The sequence below is a fragment of the Talpa occidentalis genome, unplaced genomic scaffold (genome assembly GCF_014898055.3).
Source record: "Talpa occidentalis isolate TD23 unplaced genomic scaffold, MPIMG_talOcc4v2.1 talOcc4.3, whole genome shotgun sequence".
NCBI lineage: Eukaryota > Metazoa > Chordata > Mammalia > Eulipotyphla > Talpidae > Talpa > Talpa occidentalis.
The window spans coordinates 94,410,033-94,433,285 of record NW_023603184.1 but is presented as its reverse complement, the minus strand read 5'-3'; the positions used below and the strand labels follow the sequence as shown (position 1 = coordinate 94,433,285).

Genomic DNA, 23,253 nt, shown 5'->3' with positions numbered 1-23,253 from the left:
TCCAAAGTGAAACCAGCATGATAATAGCTCAGCTCAAATATGAAAATCCATTTTTGTCTTGTATGTATTACTAGCTGTTCTTACGCCAGTGGGATATTAATAATCAGCAAGCTTCAGGTTTTGCAATTGCCATGATACCTTTTGTTGAACACACAGGCAATAAACAATTAGGCTTGTTTTATAAAGTCAGAAATGGCTAGAGCTGTTATTGCCTATACAGGATGATTATAGCTATTAAGTCACATTCCTTTTCTGCATTACACCTTTTCAGATTAAGAAGATTGCACACACATATATACACATGTTTTCATGCACATATGTATATTTATACATGTGTATTGCACTATATACTTTTGCGTAAAATGTAACTGTTTTTGTCTATTAGCTAGAAAAGCCTGCTAATAGACAGGCTTCTCTCTCTATTCTAGCATACATGCTTTGCTCTGTGCTCAGTTCAAATGGTGCCCTCTGTATACTGTATAGGAGTGGGTGAGTCATTTGATTACCACCCCCCCACACACACACACACAAAAAGAAACAAAAAACAAAAAACCCTGGCATACATCCTGTAGGTCAGATTCTTGTAAGAAGAGGATGAAATGGTTTTTTTCCCACTATTTAAAGAAATGAGATGATACTTTAATTAAGCAGTTTTTAAAAGTTAATGTATGTCTTCATAATAATGTTGGTCTGGTGATGACTTCCCACTAGTTTAATGTGATATGAGTTGGTAAATTTTTGCCTCAGGTCATCAGCTCTATCTACATAAATATCAGACATACAGATTTTTTTTTAAATGCCAGTGAGAAATCTAAGTGCTAATAATACATTTGACTTTTGACTTCACTTATGTTAACCATATATATATATAGAATATTGAAATAGATTTTTCTGCTTTCTTAATGATATATATTAGGAAAAAATGCTTTTAAAAAAAGCTCATTTATTTTAATATAATTTATCTTAATGTAGTGTAGGAGAAATTTGACACTTGATAACACTTAATTAAAAGTAGTGGGCTTAATGGGATAAACATTCCCTGCTATGCATGATGTGGTTCTCGGTGTGTTTTGAGTCAAATTTGAAAGTGGATTTGAATATTTTAATTAGAATATACATTCCTAAAGCACTACCCAGTCAGGTCAAATTCACAGTGAGCTCTCAGCACCTGCACAAGACAGGGATGTCTGTAGGACAGAACAGCATGCCCTGGAAGAAATCTGAGGGGGAAATTAAATGTCTTCTTTGATCAGGTTTCCATTTGTTAATTGATTAGGGAATTAAAATATCCTGGCTTATAACACATATGTTGCTGAGAGTTCACATGAATTAATTAATTGAAACAAAAAAGACAACTGACTTCCTAATTCTGACCTTTTTCTTCCTCTCTGCAGTGGTATACTGACGAAGACCATGGAATCGCCAGCAGCACAGCTCACCAACATATATACACCCACATGAGCCACTTCATAAAGCAGTGTTTCTCCTTACCATAGCACCTGAAAACAACATGCCATTTAAAGCTTATTAAGAGCAAATTTTGTTCTCAACATCACAAACTGCTATAAAAAATTTTTAAAACACACTCAAATCAAGAAATTTAAGGCAATCCTCATTTCCAAATTTCATACCTATCATCCTAAGTAGGTATTTCTGTCTTAATAACAGATTATTACCTTACAGAAGCTTGATTATTCAGATTGATTTTATTATTTAAAATCACTTCTACATTAATTGCTGCCATAGGAAATAAGAAATGTGTTTATGGGGGCTTTGCATAAGTTCCCTGGACAGCATTTGTTTCCTAACGGGACTAGTCCAAATCTTGTTCTTTTCTTTAAAGGGATGGCAAGATATGGGCAGCGATGTCAGTGACCAAAGAAAGGATGTGAAACGAGGGGTAGGGAGAGAAGCTGTAGGGCATGACTGATAACCCACGTCCACGCACGCCGACCCGACCAGGTTGTTGTCAGCTCCTCTCAGAAAAGAGCTGCTCACAGCCAGACTTGCACAGTTTTCTAAGAAAGACTATTCAAACAGTCTCAGGAAATCATATATGCAAAGCACTGACTTCTGAGTAAAACCACAGCAGTTGAATAGACTCCAAAGAAACGAGAGGGAAACTGTCAACAATGCAAGGCCTCCAGGTGCCAGTTATGGCCATAGGTGCTACAAAAACACAGCAAGGGTGATGGGAAAGCCTTGTAAATGTGCTTTAAAAAATACTGATGTTTCCTGGTGAAAGAGGCAGCTTGGAACTGAGATGCGAACACATCAGCTTGCCCTGTTCAAAGATGAAAATATTTGTATCACAAATCCTAACTTGAAGGATTCCTTGCATCCGTTTTTCTTATTTCATTCCTTTGAGTATCTTAATTACAAGGATGTTTTAACTTCCTTGGAATTGTTTTTAAAATTTAAAAATAAGTTAGATTTTTATGTATTTTTTTTCCATTTTACGTACTGTGCAATTTCTTCTGGTCATTTATTAAATATGCCTTCATTTTTTTTCAGAGATAATGTGTTTTGTGTCTTAAATCAGACCTAAACCACACTGGCATATGGACGCATTTATCCAGAAAGTCTCTTGTTTATTTTGTTTTTATCCCAGACTGCCTTGTAAACATGGAAAGAGTTCAGTTTTTGAAAGAAATTAGATACTTAGAAATGTGTTAAATTAAGCAGTTCTTAGGGGTTTTGTCTAATCCATATACAAATGTTGTTATTATACATCCACCTTTTGAAAAATCAACTTAAAATAATTTTGGTTATTTAAATAATACATAATTTATAATTTTATTACAGGGAATTATGATGAAGCTCATATTGTAAGAACAGATATTATCAACAGTATCATTGCTAGCTCTGATGGCTCAGCAGAAGTAAACAAAAAATTTAAATCAGTCACTTCATAAGTATTTGCCTATTTTGGTTAACATGCTATAGTCAATGCCTAGATTTCAGATGTAGAATTTACCCCAGCAGTGTAATGACTAGATAACTGAAGAAACATGATCTTTTTATAACATCATTTGCAAATTAACCTTATTTAAAACAACTGATTTTATGAACTTAAACTTTGCTTTAGATAATTTGCTAGAAAGTTATCCCAGGGTGAGCCACAGCATAGAAATCTAAAAATGGACGAAATGGAGAATATCTACCATTCAACATGAGAGTGTGAGTCACACATAGGAATGGACAGAGGATTATGAAATTCAGTTTTAACTATTTTCAGAGTATGTCAAATCCTATTCACCCATTGGAACTATACACCAATGTTAAAACCTATAAGGCTCTTGTCACAATTCTATTTTAATATATTGAGCACAATCATCATCAGTAGCTGGAGCAAACTTTGCAGAGTTCTATATCCAGAAACAATAGCCATAGATCAAATGTTCACATCCTGGGCTGAATTAATAGTCAAAAAGCAAATTATATAGAAGTCCTCCTTTTGTCTTCATTGAAACCAGATATCACACAATATCAAATACTGAATAGATAACAAGGCCATTCTTATACAATAGTAGATATTAGGACCAATTGTATAATACCTTATATTGAATAATCTGACTTGATATTAAATAGTATCAAAATTATATCAATTCATTGTTCCTTTAGTTTCTGACATGCTAAATGTTCTCTCTCTCCTAGCATTTATTTTTTGCATACTGAGGGTTGCAAATGGTAAAGACATGATTGAAGTTAAAGTAGATTTCATTTGACCTTTATAGGACAAACTGTACTCTCCAACAAGGATTCAAAATTAGTTTATTGGAAAAGAAGATAAAGAAATTGATGAATAAGCTAGAGACAAACTTAATCTGAGCGGTAGTTTGAAACACCCAGGAACTTATCATACTGCTGAGATGTAAGAACCTCCCTGCCATTGACAGTTATAGGCTCAGCATACACATGGAAGCAGAGATTCCTTTATAAAACAGAGTGCACCAGCGACCAGGAGTGCATACAGCAAGGGAGCAAGAGAAATTCCTGTCACTTGGATTGCTTGCTTTTTAAGTTTTGACCAAGATTTTTACAAAATCACACACTCAAAGTTTTATTTTTGAACATTTTTGTTGAGAACCCTGCTAAAAATTATCACATACTCCCAGGCAAAGAACACAATTCAGGGCATCCTTGATGAATCAAGGCCACCACCAGAAAGATCAACAGTCACCTCAGGTTGTTTGTCATTCTGGGTGTTTCCTTTCTTAGTCACAGGTGGTCACTGAGGTTGCCAACTCCACCTCTCTGCATTTGCTGCTTTTGCTCTAAGATATGAGAATTCCAATTTATAAAAACTGCTAGGTTTGTTCAACATTTAAGATTCAAGAAGTTCCAAATGAAAAACATTCCAAACTCAAGCATCACTTTTTTCATAAAGTTAGAGAATTCTGTTCTGTTAATTTTGTCACCATTCTTGAAGCAATGTCCGAGAGCCTTTTTCGCAAACACCCTGAATGATCTGTAGTATGTATTGAGGATGTCTGAGGGTTAAAGATAGTTAATAATAAGAGATGAAATGTGACTAATAAAGAACAATATCACTACCCAATAGAAAAAGTTCAGAGTGTACCAATGTCATACCCAGCATGTCATGCATGTCACCTTTCTGTGATAATGTTAACACTTAGACTCAAGAATTTGAACTATTGATAATAAGCATTATTTTTTTATTGCTAATTAAGAAAGTACCCTTTTCTGGTGCTTACATTTGAATCCTCAACAAACTCAAAGTTCTTTATTCTATGTCATCTTTCTTCAGAACTATCATTCCAAAATTGTCATCCTATTTAAAACACATGTGTGGTGAGAAGTATGAGCCATCAAATAATCAAAGCTCAAATGATTCCATGAAGTTTCTCCTATTAAAGTCATGATATTTGTGACTCATGAGCAAAAAAATGTATTTTATTGGGTAGGTCTGCTTTTCAATGTTAATCACAGAAAGATAAGTGACAAAGAAAATATAACATATTTAGACAAATTATTACTTATCTTTACCTGATTATGATTGCATTCTGATTCTGATTCTGGCTGATTTTGGTTGACTCTGTTTGCAGATAATTACCCTTAAGGAAACAGGAGTCACCCCTGACCTCCTGATGGAGACGTAGTACCTACAGGGAGGTCAGGTGGACATGGGTTAGAGTCTCAACCCCTCCACTCAGTGAGAAACACTTTAAAGAGTGTTACTTAGTCTCTTTGAAACCCAGTTTCTTAACTTGAAAGAAGTGCAAAAATATCTACTTCACAGAATTGTTGCATTGCTGTGAAGATTTATATATACTATGCCTGGCACCTCCTATTCACAACTATTTAGCTCTTTTTCTGGCTTGATGACTCTATCCATTGCACAGGTTCTCACCTCAGACATCTGTGTCTCCAGGTACTGGGCATCATCAAGATGCTCAACAAGCATTTGTCTTTGTTCCAATATTGACATGTCAGTGAAAAACCTTTTTGGATCTTTAATCATTCTTAATAAACTGAGAAGCAACATTTTCCAATATATTTTATTTATGATTCAGTCCACAGCCTTGCTGGCTGGATAAAGAGCAGAGAACAGAACCAGGCTCTGTAGAGCTACTCTGGATGGGTAAAACACTATCCCTACATTTAAGAACTTAGAAAACTGGACGAAATAAGTCACATGGCTGAAATCCATGACACTGCACATATCAGAAGGCAAGGGCACCTAGATACAAAGCTAAGTCCCTGGTGAAAATGAATGAGCTGGGTAAGATGAAAAAGTGGACAGGGAGAAGGTAGTTTCTGGACTTGGGTGAGTTAGTCATTAGCTGAATCATCTAGATTTCCTTAATAGTCTCAGGCTCACTGTAGATATCATGTTCTTTAGAGGACTTTTTTTTTTTTTCAAATAGAATTCTAAACATAGTATATAAAAGAAAGCTCTACATACAACAGTTTATAATAAAGCTATTGTATCTGGAGTTACTTCTTAAATATCCAAGGAATATGTTTGAGCCTGTCTAATTTCAATCATTATAGAAACTTACAGACTACTCACAGTGATTTTGGTTTGAGCTTCTGAGAGTCATCCTGAAAATGGGATCCCTAAGGAAATGATTCCACTTTTCCCCCACTATATTCTCTATTATGCTGTCAGATTAATCTTGCCAAATATTCTTACCTCTCCACTACTCAGAATTCTTTTTTTTTTTTTTTTGGATTTATTTTTATTTATACAAGAGCTGGGGTACAGGCCAGAGTGCGGGAGGGTGAGAGGATTCACCAGAGACAGAGCAGGGAACAGAACAAGCAGACAGACTGAAAGCACTGCTGAGCGGAGCAGCGGGCAAGACAGGAGAGGTCTACTGCACCATGTGGGATTCTCCCTGGCCAACCGGGAATCGAACCGGCGCTGCAGAGGCTGCAGACAGCTTCACAGAGCTGTGCTCAATCTGCTGCGCCACCGGGGAGGCCCCATTACTCAGAATTCTTAATGGAAATATTTGAATATGCTAATATAGATTTTAACATGTTTAATGTCTCCAACTCATGTTTGCACTTTTTCTTTCTTTTTTATTTAAAAGAAAAAGTCATATAGAGATCTAATAACAACATGCATACCTTCTGTATACATGGGAGAGACCCAGAGTGACTGAGCAGCCCACATGGGTTTAGATGCTATCTTAAACAGCTTAGCACAGGAGAGACTGGGCAAGAAAGCAGCAATTCAGTTAGGGCCACTTACTGGGGAAAACAAAGGGCTGCTTTCTCCAGGAAAATAGATAAGGAGATTAGGTCTTCCTAGAAGCTCATAGAGAGTTTACAGATAAATAGTCAAAGTGACTTCTATTCAGCTTTTAGAGTCATTTTCATAAAATAAACCTCTTGTCAAGCATGTTTTCAGATAGCAGATTTTTACTTTCTTATAGTCCCAACTTTGAAAATTCTCAAGAAGTCCCACAATTCAGAAGTTGAGTTGTTCGATTATTTCTCCTTGGTTTCCACTACCCTTCTAACACTTCACTATCTTCACCATACTGGGCTGCTTGTTGGGTACCAAATACACTAGCAGACATCAAATATGGCAGGCTCCAGTAAGACTCCATATCTTGACATTTTACTTTAATACTGACATGTTTTGAGAATCTTTGCAGTTCAGAGGAGAGGTTTCCTTTCCCATTTTCATCCTAACTTATACGCTATTTCTTTTTATAACATTGATTTCAAATGTTGCAGTATAAACAGCAGTGTCATTTTTCATTTGTTATGAACTATTAGTTGTATCATTCACTGTAGGTGAGAAGAACATCCCAAAAGATTTCTGAAATAAAGTACTGCAGTAATCCTTGAATAATGGGTCTCTTCAAGTGACCTAATTACAAGTAACCACTCAGAGTAGCTATTTAGAGAACCACCACATTATCCAAAATGCTCTCCTAAAATTTTCAAATAGTTATAATCTAACTTAATTTCATTATATGAAAATAAGAAATAGATGTACTGAAAAATTTGTAGAGCAATCTTGCAATGATAATAAGATCTTCAAATGCCCTGGAGCAGATAGGCTATAAGTTAAAAAGAAACAGAAGTAGGTCGGTGCAAATAGGAAAAGAATAAGCTACACTTTGAGCAGCTAAGAAAAATCCTGAAAGATCCAGGGATTGTGTTGAAATACAAAGTACCTGTGAATCATCAGCAGAGCCTTTCTTTCCATCAGGCCACATACACCAAGCAGATATTCACATTATATTTAGGGGAAACATTCTCATGATCAAGGGCTGTTAAATGGTAGCAATTACAAAATAAACTCAAAGTTTAAGAGAAAATACTACCTAGTACAATAGAGTTCCTAGCACAGTTATGGCCACAACCTACAGCCAGATGGCAACAAAAGGATCATGTGCCATCAGACCGATTGCAACAAAAGGCAGGAGATAAATGTTAGGAAATGTTCTTCCTATGGGAGTTACAAAAAGAGGTCTAAAGAATTCTAACAAGGAGAATCTTAAGAATTTGGAAACTTTGACTGGTCATGGTGATAATGCCACTCACCTCCAAATCCTTTCTATGAAGATAAAGAGACACTTCCTGATAGAGAAGAATTTTCTGTCCATATAGTTCAAATTCTTGAAATGTCTCCATCACCAACTTTTCTTAAGACGACTAGTATCTAAATTTAAATATGCTTCAAACAACCAAAGTGTTCTATATTGACTTACTGGTTAAAATTAAGGACAAAAAAGACACAACTCTTTGCATCACAATTTAAAATGTGCAAGGAAATTAGTGAGGATAAATATTTATTTCCACATAACATTTCTCAGTTGTGAAAAACACAATATCCTAGTCACATTTACACATTACTTAAACTTTGCAATAAATTACATTCAAGATATTCAGTAATTTTGACCAGGAATCTGAAATTAGGAAGAAATATATAACACTACATTTTTTTCTTATTTTTATATGATTTCAAAATATTAGGATTAACATAGGGAGAGCATTAAAATTCACACAAGAACAAAGTGACTATAAAAATACTGAGAAATACAGAATTTCATAGAATATGATTGCTTATTCAAATAGATGATCATGTGAAGGTTTCAATTCACGATGATCACTTTTAACAGAACAGTTGTTAGCATATTAAAACACGAGGAGGCTGCTTTGGGGATTGACTGGCATGTGCAGCTAGTCTAAATCGTAAAACAATGGAAATGTTTACAATGTAGTATCTGTATTATAAAATACACAAAGTCAACACTATTGGGACAGAAAGTTTCTGTACTTTTCCTTGGCATTTATTTTAAACACAAACTTTATTAACTGCAAATTCTTCTCATTTTTTTTCTTTTTACATTTATGTTTCATCAAAGAGATTGTTCCTTAAAACATCGTGAGAGGAATTTTTCAGAAGATAGCAAAAGTTTGAACCTAATGTTGATTTTTCCCCTCATGAGATTAATCACAAGAGGCTTTTTTTTAACTTTTGGGGTAAATTTATACATAGATTCTGTAATTGTTTGGAAAAGTGACAGGGCTCTGAGTTATTATAAATTTGGACACTGAAGTATTGTACAACTGATGATCACTGGTCATTATTAGGAAACAAGAGCACTATGAGATTTATTCTTTGTTAACTTTACATTCATCTAAAATGAAATGAAATACTGTATTTTTAATAATTCTCAAAAATTCATAGCTTTCCTTTTTTCTTGTATAAACTGCGTAAAGATGGATTATTTTATATGGATTGAAATATCTACAGAACTTTCTCAAACAGAATCTGAAATTTTTATTGAAAACATTATTTTTCTATAACATGCATTTAGTCAAAAAGTGGAAAAGAGCTTTGCAGAAAAAAAGTCCAATTGGAGACCTGTCGGTCTAACATGAGAACATGATTCAGAAGCAGCCTTAAGCAGTGTATGACCTTTAGCAGCAGAGTAACTATACAGAAGTGGAATTGCACGTACAATGATTCACCATGTGGTGTTCCACGAGTATGTATATAATAGGTTCATTTGGAAAACATCTGCTGTCAATGGGAGAGAAATTTAACAGCACATTTCTGATAAAGGTTTATATTGAAAATCTCACAAAACTTAGAAAGTTTTCCTAAAGCATTTCATACAAGCCTAGTATTTGATCAAATAATCATAACTTAAATTTTAAGCAAATACCATTTGACTCTTTGCATTAGTGTCTGATTCTTTTTCTTACACAAGTTGTGAACAGCTTTCTATATATTTTTGAAATGACTGAGTTTCGTTACATATAAATTCTTAAGTATTAAATGTATCATATTAAATCAAGGAAATGCATAAATACAATTATTAAAAATGCTTTCAAACTAACTTTTGATTTGGGTCTTTTGAAACAAGTCACTTATGCTGAGCTATTAAAAGAAGTTAAGATTGCCTTTCAAAGTTCTTCTGAATGAAATTATCAGGTATCTTCAGATAACTAATATAGGAAAATATAAACTAGGTAGATATGACTTATCTCTTTAAGAAAGCTATTGCTCTCATAAAACTGACAAGAATCCAGTGTTTATAAATGTCTAACACACAGCAAGGAACTCACAGATTCTTGCATTAGCTGTTGTATATGCTCACAAGGGTGTCTTACTGCTCAGAAGTTTAAACACAGAAATGAAACAAATATTGCACTACTTACAGTATGAAGGTGGATTTGGGAGGAGAGACAGAATTTACAATACATGATCAAAGCAGTTTTATTAATAATTGTGGCACTCTTCTTATATATATGTAAAAAATAAATTGACGATCAAGTCATAGACAAGTCTCCCTGTCAACACCTTTCCCTGAGTCAGCTTTCTTCTCTTTTCGGATTTCGATGCTAAAGGAAAAAAGGAGAAATGTATTAGCACAATCCAGCATGGCAACTGAAAGAGCTGTCTGTTCAGACACAAAACCCATCAACCCCAATGCACCACAAGGGCCTTTAGGCATTGCTCTTTCATGCTAGAAGCATAGATAGCAACCATTTAAATCCTTTGCACTCAGTGAGATAGGAATCAAGAACTGCAGAAAGGGGGAAATTCAAAAAACAGAAACCAAAAAACGAAAACCAGACATTTTGAAAACAGTTTCCAAAGCATGCAAGATTAATACCATGGTTCTCATTTGGGCAATGAATCATTGATGATTGTTGAAAATGCCAGTCATGCCCCCATCACAAGATAGCACTGACATTATAAATGACACAAACAAAATGTTGCAGTCGATATTTTTGGGCGCTGCTGCGAGTGGCCAGTCCTTTGTGCATGGACTAGACCCTGACTTGAGGTGAGAAGTGCATCTTGGTGAGTGGACAGAAGCATCCCCACTGCTCTGGAGCAGGTTTCATCCCACACACTGCTCTCTAGTCCTACCTGTCCTGTCTTTTCCTAGATAAACCCTCACTGTCACCTTACTCTTTCCAGAACAAATTCCTTTCCAAGTGGCTTCTGTTTTATCTCTTTCCCCAGTTAACTTGATTTACGGGCAAGTTGGTAATGTACTCTACCATCTTGGTTCATGCATTTTTTTTCAATATTTTTCCCATGTGTACTTATCCTACTCTCACGTAGTTTTCATGGAAAATTCAAATAATCTTCTCACATGCCTGAAGTTCACACCACAAAAACATTGCTTCCGGAAGGCCAGTACTGCTCACTCCCCAAACAGTTCCAGCACAGGGCAGAATTCTCCACCTCTGAGGCCTCTCCTTGTGGGTCCTGCGCTGACGCAAAGGGCGATCCATAGCCAGTCTCTGAGGTCCTGGGCTGGAAGAATCCGCCCACTTCTACTCTTAACTTTAATCCTTAATATCAATTTATGAAATAGCTGATAGAGGGGAAACCCTTGGCTTTCTAACTCTTCTCCAAGTACTAATGTGACAGTTAAAAACCCTTTATTCCCTGAGGCCTCCTGTGCAGCTTTATTAATGGTCAATAACTTAGACACATTCTAAGACTGTGTTTTTTAAATTGTTTTTCCTCCAATTCAAGCTAGAAACAGCCCTTCTCAGTTGTCACCACCACCCGGCACCATCAGGTAAGAAGTGCTGGAGCTTCTGCCATCTGTGGCACGCTGCCAGCTTTGAGAGCTGGTGTGAGCGAGTGTCTGTGGCACCCGGGTTTGTGCCTGCCACACTTCTCAGCACACACTACTTACAGGTCAGAGTAAAGCAACTTTTTTCCCTTTTCTTTTCTCCTTCCATGAGAAGAGATGACAGTGTGCACATGATGTGTTGAGAGCCTTAACTCTGTATTTTTAACTCCTCTATCTGCATGACTCACTTTCTTCTACTTTTAAGCTCCTTTCATATGACAAGTGTCTGCTACCCTACTTTCCAAATTAACTTTTCCTTGGGATCTACCTGGCTGCCTGTCTCTTCTGCCAAAGGCAATAAAAAAGGGCCACATCTGGCAGTGGAGGAAGTCTGGGGGCTGGCATCTGAAGATCAGTCCTGGAAGATAAGGAAGAGCTACATGACCTTGGACCAGCTATTTAATCTCTGTTGGATGTGGTTTTCTCATCTGTAAATTAGTTTTGGATTATATGGCCTTTAAACTTGTAGTTCAAATGCCAGAATTCTGAGATTGGTATTCTCCATTTCAATGAACTCTATCTTCTGAAAGATACAATACAGTCATGTGTTGCTTAATGATGGGGATATGTTCTGAGAAATGTGTCCTCTATGATTTTGTCATTGTTTAATCATCATAGAGATTAATTACTTAAATCTGGGATATACAGCCTATTACACACATAGGCTATGTATGGGCACTGCTGTATGTGTGGGCCCTCACTGAATGAAACATTTTTATGCAGATTATACTTGTAACAGACCTTATATGTAGGAAATCATGGGAACAAAGACATACCGGTCTCTACACAATTCCAATGTACATGATAGTCTGCTACACAACCTTTTGATAAGCGGGCAAATTCTCAGTGGCAGTACAGGTAACCAAGCAGTGAAAAAAGAAATTCAGAATGCCAACTCCATTCATAAATATGCTTCCTCCTGAGATACTACTTTGGTCATACTGCTTGTTTGGTTACAAAGCAATTAGTGATTATATGATTGAGCTCCTCCACCTCTTTAAAATCAGTGTTCTTTCCCCTTCTTTAAATCCAGGGGTTTGGTATAAGTTTAGATTGCATCAAACGATAAAGCAGAAATTTTATAAAGAGCTCAAGACATCTATGAAAAATATGATCGACTTGAATGTTATTATTGCATAACTATTGCTCTCTTTATTCCCCATTACATTCATTCCTTAAGATGCTAATCAATTCTAAACTTTAATTGTAATAAATATACTAGAAATATTTATTAAATATACATATAATGTCTATTATATACTATTGTAATACACATATATTGCATATCTATTGTGAGCCAGGTACTCTGCAAAGACACAGGGCTATGAGATGGGTAAAATGAGTATCTCTGGCCTTAAGGAGTTATAATTTATACTATAAGGAAGTAATATTTCAAAAGAGGACAAATGAACTGCCACCTTTCCAGCTGTTAAGCAACCTTGACACTGTTATTTTTCAACGACACAAAATAGTGGTTATGAACACCATCTACTAAGCAGCCATGAGAGGACCTAGGTCTACAAGATCAAAGAAGGAGAACCCAGGGTGGAAGAAGGTGTTGGTAGTGGGGTAGAGAGGAACAAGGAGGGTGGTCCCAGAGCCTCATCCTGTCATCAGTGAAAAACCAAGAAAACCAATTGTCTCTTTTGCTAGCATTGCCAGATACCTTCTCAAGAAACATTTTTTTTTTTAATTGATGTTAACATTGGTTTACAACACTGTATGTGATTCAGAGGCACAGTGTCACACCTCCCTGGATTCATGTCATCACACCACACCCACAATGGTGTCAATTTGATAAAGCAGAGCAGTTGCTCACCTACTCTGATGCAAAGTGGTTTCAATGAGATCTATTTTCCCCAATCCAGTCAATAAGCTAGAAAGAGGCTTGTTATGTGTATGTATAGAACTGTTGGACTAGGATCCAAATTAGGTATCTTATAGATATGGTAGAATTTGCAGTTAGTTCTTAGATCCTATTTTCAGTTAGGATCTGAATAAAATGTTTTGACAACAAAAAGTGGATGAAATAATTGATAAAATATAACCGATATTCCAAACTCCGCTAAGGAAATATATCTAGGTTGCTCTGACAGGCACACAGGGTCCACAGCAAGGGGTAGGATGGAAAAAAACTGGAGAGGGGGTGAGGTCAAAGATTGTACAGAAGCCAGTTAGATCCCAAGAGATTCAGATCCTGGTAACCTAGTCTTTAGCCTTTTTGGACAAGGGATACTATAGCAGGTACAAAACTTTCGCAGTTCCTGGTCATCTTATTTCAAAGCCTCCAACAGATACCAAGAGAAAGCAATGGTTTGGGAAGGTATTGCTGTTATTAGAATTGGTGGGTTTAGGACTTCGAGAAGCCATAGCCTTTCTGCTACTTTGTACTGTCAGGAAGATGAAAGATACTATCCACCTGTTAAGAGATATTCTTCATACGGAAAGGCACAGATTTTATTACATCAAAAGATAAAGTTGGGTAAACTTTCACTCCACAACAGTTTGAACCTCATGTTAGTGGGAACATATGTTCAAAGAATAAGAAATAAGTTGTGTCAAAATGTACAGGATGGTATATTTAAATTGATCAGATTAAAGCACACCGCATTGTCCACTAGAGTCAAACTACTATCTGAAGTAATCTAGACATATTTTTTTAATCTAGGTTTTTCTAGTAAAAAATATCACCTGACTTTACTATTTACTTTAAGGAGTAACTAAGATATTATGACATAAAAACTTTTGTTGAACCAAAGGAAAACAGAGTAAGAGTTTGAAACATGGATCCAAATATTACAGGAAAAAAGCAATCTATTAGTTTGAGTATCTCCAATTTTTCACATATTTCCCATGATAGGCACTTTATTTTAAATCCATAAACCTGGAGTTCACATTTTTTAAGAAATCAGAGAAATGTCATATTTTTAATGTGAAAGTGTCCATAATTGAAAGTGTCCATATTTCAATCATTTTGAGAAATTACCCTTTTGATAACTGATTTTCTTCCAAGACTTCTAGCAAAACAGAATTACTATGAGGATGATTCTATCAGACTGTAGCAGGGATCTTTGGGAAAGGAAGATAAAAGCATGTTTTATAAAAAAGAAAACAATACTTTTTGCTTTTTTGCTTGAGGCAAACAAAGAAATACATGAAGATATTTAAGTCCTGTTACAAGACAGAAGCATCAACCAAAGTGTTTGAAAGAGCCTACTGAGTAAGTTCACACTCTCTTGGAGTGTCAGAAGTTGGGGGGGTGCGCAAAAGAGAGAGAGAATATGAATGACTCCCCTAGTACTTCTGGGGTGAAGACTGTACACATCCACTATTAGTTGGGGATAGAGATGACACTGAAGCAGCATGCCATTTTGGGGTGACAAAAACCAGCAACAAGAGAGATAGTTCTCTAAATCTAAAGTAGCCTCTAGTGCATATTTCCAAATATTTCTCATGAAGCCAGATAGCACTTGTGGGTTTGGAAGCACTGTAGTATGTTAATGGAAGCTCCCAGCTCTGCAAAGTCTTAATTAAAGGGATAATTTTCTTCTATTCCAATATTGAAATTTGATGCCATTACTAAAAAACAGTTCTGGAGATTTTTTAAATTGAAGTATGATGCATTTGTGTAAGCTAAGTGGGGGAAAAAGTTTACTCAAACCCTCTTAAAGAGCTGAGTAGTTGTAGAAACATCATAAATGCTCAGTCTGCTACTGGATCTGAGCCCATGACTCTCCATGCCTTTTGCCTCCCCAAAACTTACACAGAGAACATAGGCTGACCAGATTTCTAGAAGACACCATTTAACATAAGGAAATACAACCAAGGAATAGGTTTCAGGGAGAGGGTCTTACCTTTGGGGAATCAGCTTCTAGAGTGATTAGGAAGGGGAGCTTATGACAAAAATGTGATATAAAAATTAAGTAGAAAAAGTTAATTTAAGGTCATGAAATAAAAGAACTTAATAATTAAACACTGTCCCAAATCCCTCAATCTCTCTTTAGTGAGACGAGATATTAGCATAACAGATTTTTCTTCAGATCATCATCTAAGAAGACTGGATGGTTTGAAGTTTTACATGTAAGTTCAGGAAAATTCAGTGGATCCTGAATTTTCAAAAAACCAGGAAATCCTGTGATGAAACTTGATATTTAAGAACACAATCTTTCCCCAACATGCATTTAAAATTGTCATCCACAACTAGTTGTAATGTTTTCATATAGAGAAGTAAGAATGAATAGAACTTGTGGAGCTGAAAGTTTGGGATAAGGAAGTTAGTGAAGATTTTCAGGGATTTAGAATAGGGGAATGGAAATATACTAAATGCAAAATCACCATTGCACATACCATATGGTTTTTATAAAGGACAATGAGGGAGTGTAAAATGTGGTCAGACATCTAAGAGAGTCCTGGGAAGTGGGTGATACTGGGATAGAATAAAATCCCACTATTAAAGTAGGCCAAAATGAATGCCCAAAAATGTGCACTGGGACTCATTTATGGCACCAATTCTCCCCAACCTCCCATTATAGTTTTGGGATGAGCTTTTCATTTGAAAGGGAGATACTGAAAAATGCATTTGTAAACATAATTACAAATTCTACCCACTTTCAAAAACAGTTTTGGAAAACAATATGATTCTTTTGCTAATAAAATGTCATAAAATGACTGGGATTAGTATAATTTCACATTATTTTAGAATTCAAACCTTTTAGAAGGAAAGCTTGACTCCTTATCTTTTGAGCTATCAGCAGCAATCAGAAGGTTCTTCCACAAGGCAGTCTTTGACATTTCATCAGAAATATTGATCACAGATGGATCATCTCTACATAGGAGTTCAACCAAAAATAAATAATAACCATTAAATAAGTAACAGCAGTTATCTAGTGATAGAAATGAAACAGTCTGATGCCCTTGTATAGTATATTTGATAATGAAACGTCAAAAAGTATTGACTAGTGCTCTTATTTAAAAAAATCCATGAAAAATAAAAATCTAAACAAAAAAATTCTAGTTATAGAAACTGGTTTGGGCTATAGTATTCTTAGTTCATTTCAAACTATAGAGACCAGGCTCTGCATATTCATGACTTAGTCTTTTGCTCCCAAAGTTAATAGCACAGTAGATCTCTCTCTGCTTTGACTCTACAGTGGCTCCCATGGGTCAGAATGAAAGCCCAGTAGACAGCCAGTGTAGCTCAGTCATCACACTCACTTTCCAAAGTCATCTCCTGCTATTACAGCCCTGTTCCTTCCTCTCCAGCCACATGCAATGGCCTCCCAACTTTTCTGGAACAGTATAGGCTTGCTGCTGTCTCAGGGCTTCATCTTTGCTCCGCCCCCTCCCTGTAATATTCCTTCACATGGTACCACATTTTCCCTCCTCTATTCAAACATCACCTTCTCAGACAGGTCTTCGCTGACTACTTGACTTAAAATTTCTATTTCCATATCCTCCCTCACAGCTTTCACTTCTTTCATTGCACTTTTTGAGTTACTATACTATATTACTTTATCATCTTTTACTTTCTGTCTCCCTTATCTCCTTTCTACTTAAATATAACTTTTAACAGGACAAAGATTCTTGACATTTGTCCACTCCTGCTTCCCCAAGTTCTAGATAGTCTGGTATTTCATATGCACTCAACAAATATTTGCTGGATGAATGAATGTAAATTGGGTATTTGGCAGAGGTCTTCCCAAATCACTGGGAGCCTATGATATCAGGGCCTGTACTATGCTGGGCTCTTATATATATATATATTTTTTTTTTAAAAGATTATTTATTCATTCATTCATTCATTCATTCAAGCACTGGGTACAGTCAGAAGTACGGGAGGGTGAGAGAATTCACCAGAGCCAGAGCAGGGAGCATAGCAGGCAGAAGGATCAAAGTACACTGCTGAGGGAAGCAGTGGGTGGCAGGAGAGGTCTGCGCGCCATGTGGGACCCTCCTCCTGTGGCCGGGGAGCAGCTGGGGATCGAACCGGCACTGTAGAGACTGCGGGCAGCTTCGCAACCCAGTGCTCAACTGCTGCGCCACCAGGGGAGGCCCTGGGCTCTTATATTTTAAAATGACATCAACTGTAGGTGATTTTCAAAATGAATGCTCCAAAATATTCCCAGACTAGAAAAACACCGGAATGGCAGCAGAGATAATCACAAGTTCAGTCAGGGAAAATTTCATTGAGTCAGAAAACAGTATTCTTCCTACTACACATTGAAAAGATACTCTTTTGCAAAAAATATCATGTTCTACAGAACTCCTAGGCTGACCTCACTTCACCTTCATTGGTGGTTGTTCTTAAGGGGGCAACAAATTCAACCTTTATGAGAAATACTAAGGGTCTGGAGCAAAACCATAGTTCTCACAGGCTCCCTTGCCCAGCCCCAGCCTGGACATGCGTTCCTTATTTTGTCTAATCTTTCCAGCCCTTGGTCTCAAAGCATGAGATCAACTAGTTTCCAAAAGAATGTTATGTAGGTTTCATGAGTTGTGTGACAAAGATTCTTCTAAGGAAAAGAATTTAGGAAATTCTGGTTAAACTAAGTCAAACTTTTTCTTTTTTAAAAAAAAAATGCAGCACTGGGCTTCCCCAGTGGTGCAGCGGTTGAGCGCTGGGCTGTGAAGCTGCCCGCAGCCTCTGCAGCGCCGGTTCGATCACCGGCCGCCAGTGAGGGTCCCACATGGTACGCAGAACTCTCCTGCCATGCCTGCTGCTCCCCTCAGCAGTGTACTTCGTCAGTCTGCCTGTTCTGTTCCCCACTCTGGCTCTGATGAATTCTCTCACCCTCCTGCGCTTCTGACTATACCCAGTGCTTGCAAAATAAATAAATAAGTCTTTTTAAAAAAAAAAAAAATGCAGCACTGCTTAGATTCTTCAACATGCCAATGTGCACAGTAAGTCTCCAAACTGAAATGCAATAAGGAACACTCCAAACTTGTTTATCCACAAATTTCTTTTAGAAGGGTACCACATAAAACTAGGTTTCTATGGAAAACACATGGGGATATACTGATTCAGCTAAATCAACAGAATTTGAAAAACATAATTATTAAAAAAGAAATATAAAGCCCCTTTTATACTTGTGTTCACCCTTAAGTAACAGATAATTATATTTTAGAATCTAGAGAATATGATTTATAGTCAGACCTGGAAGATTCTTTCCTATATAATCAATTCCCTCCTCAGAGAAAAAGTCCTCGTTGCCTTATTTTTTTTTTTTTACTGGAAAGGCCTTAAATTATACATACGCACTTTGAGATGATATATATATATATATATATATATATATATATATATATATAAAATTTTAGGGCACATGCTTTCAGAAGTTGTTATTATAATTTATAAAAATTTGCTGAATCTTTGTGCATGAAGATTAGCCACATTTTGGAGAGTTATATAAATATTTCCTAAAATGACTAGTTTATTCGAATGCTGTAACTCAGGAAATAGAATATCTCCTTGGAAGTATATTTTTTTAGAGGTAAATTCTCAGAGTTCAGACAACCCCCAGGCCCCATCCATTTTAAGATATGGCCATAGTCACACAGCGATTAGTGGCAGAACTTAGTACTGAGACAGGGTGATCTGAATCTTAATCTCAGTTCTTTCTACAATAAGATAATCTTAACAGGGCCTCCCCGGTGGCGCAGTGGTTGAGCACTGGGTTGCGAAGCTGCCCACAGCTTCTGCAGCGTCGGTTCGATCCCCGGCCACCGGGCGAGGGTCCCACATGGTGGGCAGACCTCTCCTGCCGCCTGCTGCTCCCCTCAGCAGTGTACTTCGTCAGTCTGCCTGTTCTGCTCTCGGCTCTGGCTCTGGTGAATTCTCTCGCCCTCCCGCGCTTCTGACTGTACCCAGTGCTTGTATAAATAAATAAATAAATCTTTAAAAAAAAAAAAAAAGATAATCTTAACAAACCTCTATAGGAATCTACAGAGGACAACATTCATAAGTATACAATAATACTTTCCATTACTCAAATGGGTGTGTTTTTACATTTACATCTTACCTATAGTGCCCTTCCAATGGGAGCTGTACTGTGCCCTCATCTTCCATAGCTAGCATACTTTGTTCTTCCTGGAAAGACAAATGTAAAATATATAAAGTGAACCTGATGACTCTCCATTTTACATTAAAGGAGAAACACAGATTAATGTTTCACTATCTCATTAACCTCAGGACCTCCCACTTTGTTTGCATTTATTAATGCTAGCACAGGTCCTTTCAATAAAGCATCAGCTACCAAGAACATAAGTAATTAATGAGAGTCTCATACCACAAAGTAATTTAAATGCTAACAACAATCTCCTTCATGTCACTCAATATAAAACATGATAAATTTCCAAGCAGATTTTTTTAAAAAATTAAATTTTGCAAGTACAACAATCTGGGTAATATAATTGGTTTCATTGTTAGAAAGTTGAAATTAAATTTTTCAGGAGGGGTTTGCAAATGTATTCAGAACAGTGATTCTCAAAGTAGTTTACATCAGAATCACCTGGAGGATTTGTTGCAAACAGATTGCTGGGCCCCACCTCCAGAATATCTGATATAGTTGGTCTGGCGTAGGGGCCAAGGATTTACACTTTTAACAAGTTCCCATGTGATTCTGATTATCCTGGTCTGAGAACCACAGTTTGAGAACCATTACTCTAGAGGTTTGGTAAGAGAGCGAAGATATCTTTCTATTTAGACCAAAACCACACGTGCTTTTCAGTTAGTTGTATCTTAGGCTTTGTTTCATGCCTCAGAGTTCTTCTTACAATGACAATATCCCACCCTTTCCCAAAGAGTGGATATGTTTCATATATTCAAAGTCTTCATATATAACATTTTAAAATGATATGTTTGGAATGAAGATCATCTTATGCTATCCTACTGAAAAGTCCTGGCTCAGTTTTCAATAATACTGTGCACCTTTTCCCACATACCAAAAAAAGAAATTTAATTATCTACAGATTACAGCTCCTATTTAATGAATTTATTTTTTTAATGGGTCAGTACGCATTGCTCAAGTTCACAGAACTATTTGGGGCCATTTAAAAGTGTCAGTACTATTGGCTCTAACTACAGAAATGGAATTTTAAGTTGCATAGAGATGGACAGATGACTCCTTGAACAAATAGGGCCTGGAAAGAGGAAACAGAGATGCCCCGGGAGATTCACTGGCTTCCCTATTTCAGTAGCTCAGCAGAGAGTTAATTTGACTGGTCTGAATCAGCTTCCAGAAAGACATGACCTTTGACTGATGTCATTATTCCTGGATGCAAGGCTATTTGTAGGGTCATCAGTACACAGACTTTGGTCTTCAGCTAGCATGCTGAAGAACCTTTGCCAAATGTGTTTACTTAAAGAAACTGTTTTCTTAAGTCTGTTCAGCTAACTGATAGATATATAATGCATTGTCGGTCTCTTGGGGTGCTTTCCACATACATCTAACCTTCCAGCCAGGTTCCTTCTGCTGGGACCTTGGCCGTGCTACATACAGAATATCTATATCCAGTCTATGCATGGGAATAATGGAAAAGCTGAGACCTATGGGATTTACAGACCTATGAGATTTACTCTATTATTTGGGTGTTATGTCTATTCACCTTGTCATTTGGAAGTACTATTGAAACTAATTCAAGGCAAGTAGACAGTCCCATTGATTTAAAGTTACACATTTAAACATTTGAGCACAGCTAATCTGCAGCCTAGAATGCGTCATACCTTGCAAGTAAGTTAGTTACTACATATGGAACACAACACATTATATCATATTAATTTAGATAAATATCATTAAGGCCATAGGCAGAACACATGTATGTTTCCAGGTAGAAAAGGTTACTTTTTATATAAAATAGTTTAAGTCACATGGAGAGACATAAAAAGAAGACATTCAGTGATCCCAAATGTTATTTAACTAAAACCAAAACACAAGCAAAATGCAATTTTTTCCTTAGTTTTCCACTGAAAGGTAACCTTGTTATATACAGTGTCTTTCCAGTCAACTGGGAATAAAATGTCAAGGAATTAGATAGATAGGTTTACTAAAGAGTACTATTCAAAAATGCTGAAGAACTGTGGCATCAGAGCTAAGGTTACCTGGTTGTAATGAAGGCTCAAGATTGAATTTAACAGCAAAAAATTGGACCAACTCTTTGGGAACAATTTTGTTTTTCCCTCAGATGATTTTCCACTTTTCTCTCAAATTGCTTTCAATAATTATTTTGCACTCTGTGGCTTGTTAGCATGTGTGGGCTTTATACTAGTCATAATTCTATCCAAACAAAAACTCATCACCTCTAAAGATAGCATATCCAAGCCATGCTTATCTGAAGAGAAGGGTGGCAGAGCAGCCGCTGCCTTCAGTGCCAGAAGGAAGCTGGGTGGGCCCCGAAGCTTGGGAATGGAGGGCCGGCTGCATCCCAGGCAGCACTGTGAGGAAGCCAAAAAGTGAGACTTTCTGGGGAGGAGCAGTCAAATCAGGCACTAACCGTCACGACAATCACAACCTAGTTTATCTCAATCATAAGGAAAAGAGAAACAGAGAAAGCATAAAGCTAACTGTGTATCCTAACTTTATAAATCAGAAGTACCTTAAAATGAGTTCCATCTAGCACTTCATTTACACAGTGTACATCAAAAATATGCTGAGTGAGTTCTACAACATGGTAAAGGTGTTAAAAGGATGATGATCAGAGTTTACCCAAGAACATTTAAGAAGTGTTGCCGATTTGACTAGAGGAATATTCATATTCATATCCTCAAATGCCATCTTTTAATTTAGATAGTCAAAGCGTTTTTCTAAATAAGTGAAGGACAGTTAATGCTATATTCAGTAAAAGGCAGGCATAAAAAACTAATCTATTCAACAGCACTCAAGCATTTACTGAACATGTATTATGTGCTAGGCACAGAGTGAATAAGAATAATCCAGGAGTTATTCATGAATCCATTCAACAAATATAAAGAATGATCTATATAACATGTAGTCTGCTAGGTGCCGGGAATACAATGAAAAGAAAGATGTAAACTCTACTCTCAGAGGATGAAAAAGATCACCAAAAAAGTCCAAGAACAGCAGAAGTGGTATCTAGTTAGACTTGGGGAGATATTCTGTGCTTATGTGCTAGAAGAATTAGCATTGTTGAAATGTCCATCTTTTCCAAAGCTATATACAGATTCAATACAATCCCTATCAAAATTTCAATGACATTATTTGACAAAATAGAACAAACTACTTAAATTTGTATGGAATCACAAAAGACCCCAAATAAACAGTTATTTGAGAAATAAAGAATTAAGGTACCACATTCTCTGACTTCAAACTAAATTATAAAGAAATATTAATCAAAACAGGACAGTATTAAGATAAAAATAAACACATAATTCAATAGAACATTATTGAGAGCTCAGAAATAAATGTACACACATATTAATAGTTAATTTAAACAAATAAATCGAGAGTATACAGTGTAGAAAGGAAAGTCTCTCAAACAAATGGTGCTGGAAACAAACTGGACAGAACAAAACCAAAACTCTCTCATACCATACACAAAAATTAATTCAAATGTACTTAAAGACTTGAATCTAAGACCTGAAACCAGAGAATACATAAAGAAAACAGAGATATACACTTCATAACATTGGCCTTACAGTTGT

General features: G+C 36.4%; 2 protein-coding genes across 5 annotated transcripts in view; one reads left to right on the top strand and one right to left on the bottom strand.

Annotated features, from left to right (window-relative positions):
• The window catches only part of DPP4 (dipeptidyl peptidase 4), a 77,805-nt gene extending 74,242 nt beyond the window's left edge, over positions 1 to 3,563 (top strand). For all 4 annotated transcript variants that reach the window (XM_037523421.2, XM_037523420.2, XM_037523423.2 and 1 more), the window contains one exon: positions 1,395 to 3,563. In XM_037523421.2, coding sequence (XP_037379318.1) covers positions 1,395 to 1,496 — 102 coding nt within the window. In that variant the 3' untranslated portion in view covers positions 1,497 to 3,563. The remainder of the gene's footprint in view (positions 1 to 1,394) is intronic.
• A 6,362-nt stretch (positions 3,564 to 9,925) lies between these two features.
• Positions 9,926 to 23,253, bottom strand: part of SLC4A10 (solute carrier family 4 member 10) — a 109,618-nt gene continuing 96,290 nt past the window's right edge. Inside the window, 3 exon segments of the mRNA XM_054699784.1 lie at positions 9,926 to 10,341; positions 16,306 to 16,422; positions 19,616 to 19,683. Of these exon segments, the coding sequence (XP_054555759.1) occupies positions 10,275 to 10,341; positions 16,306 to 16,422; positions 19,616 to 19,683 (252 nt within the window). The 3' untranslated portion in view covers positions 9,926 to 10,274.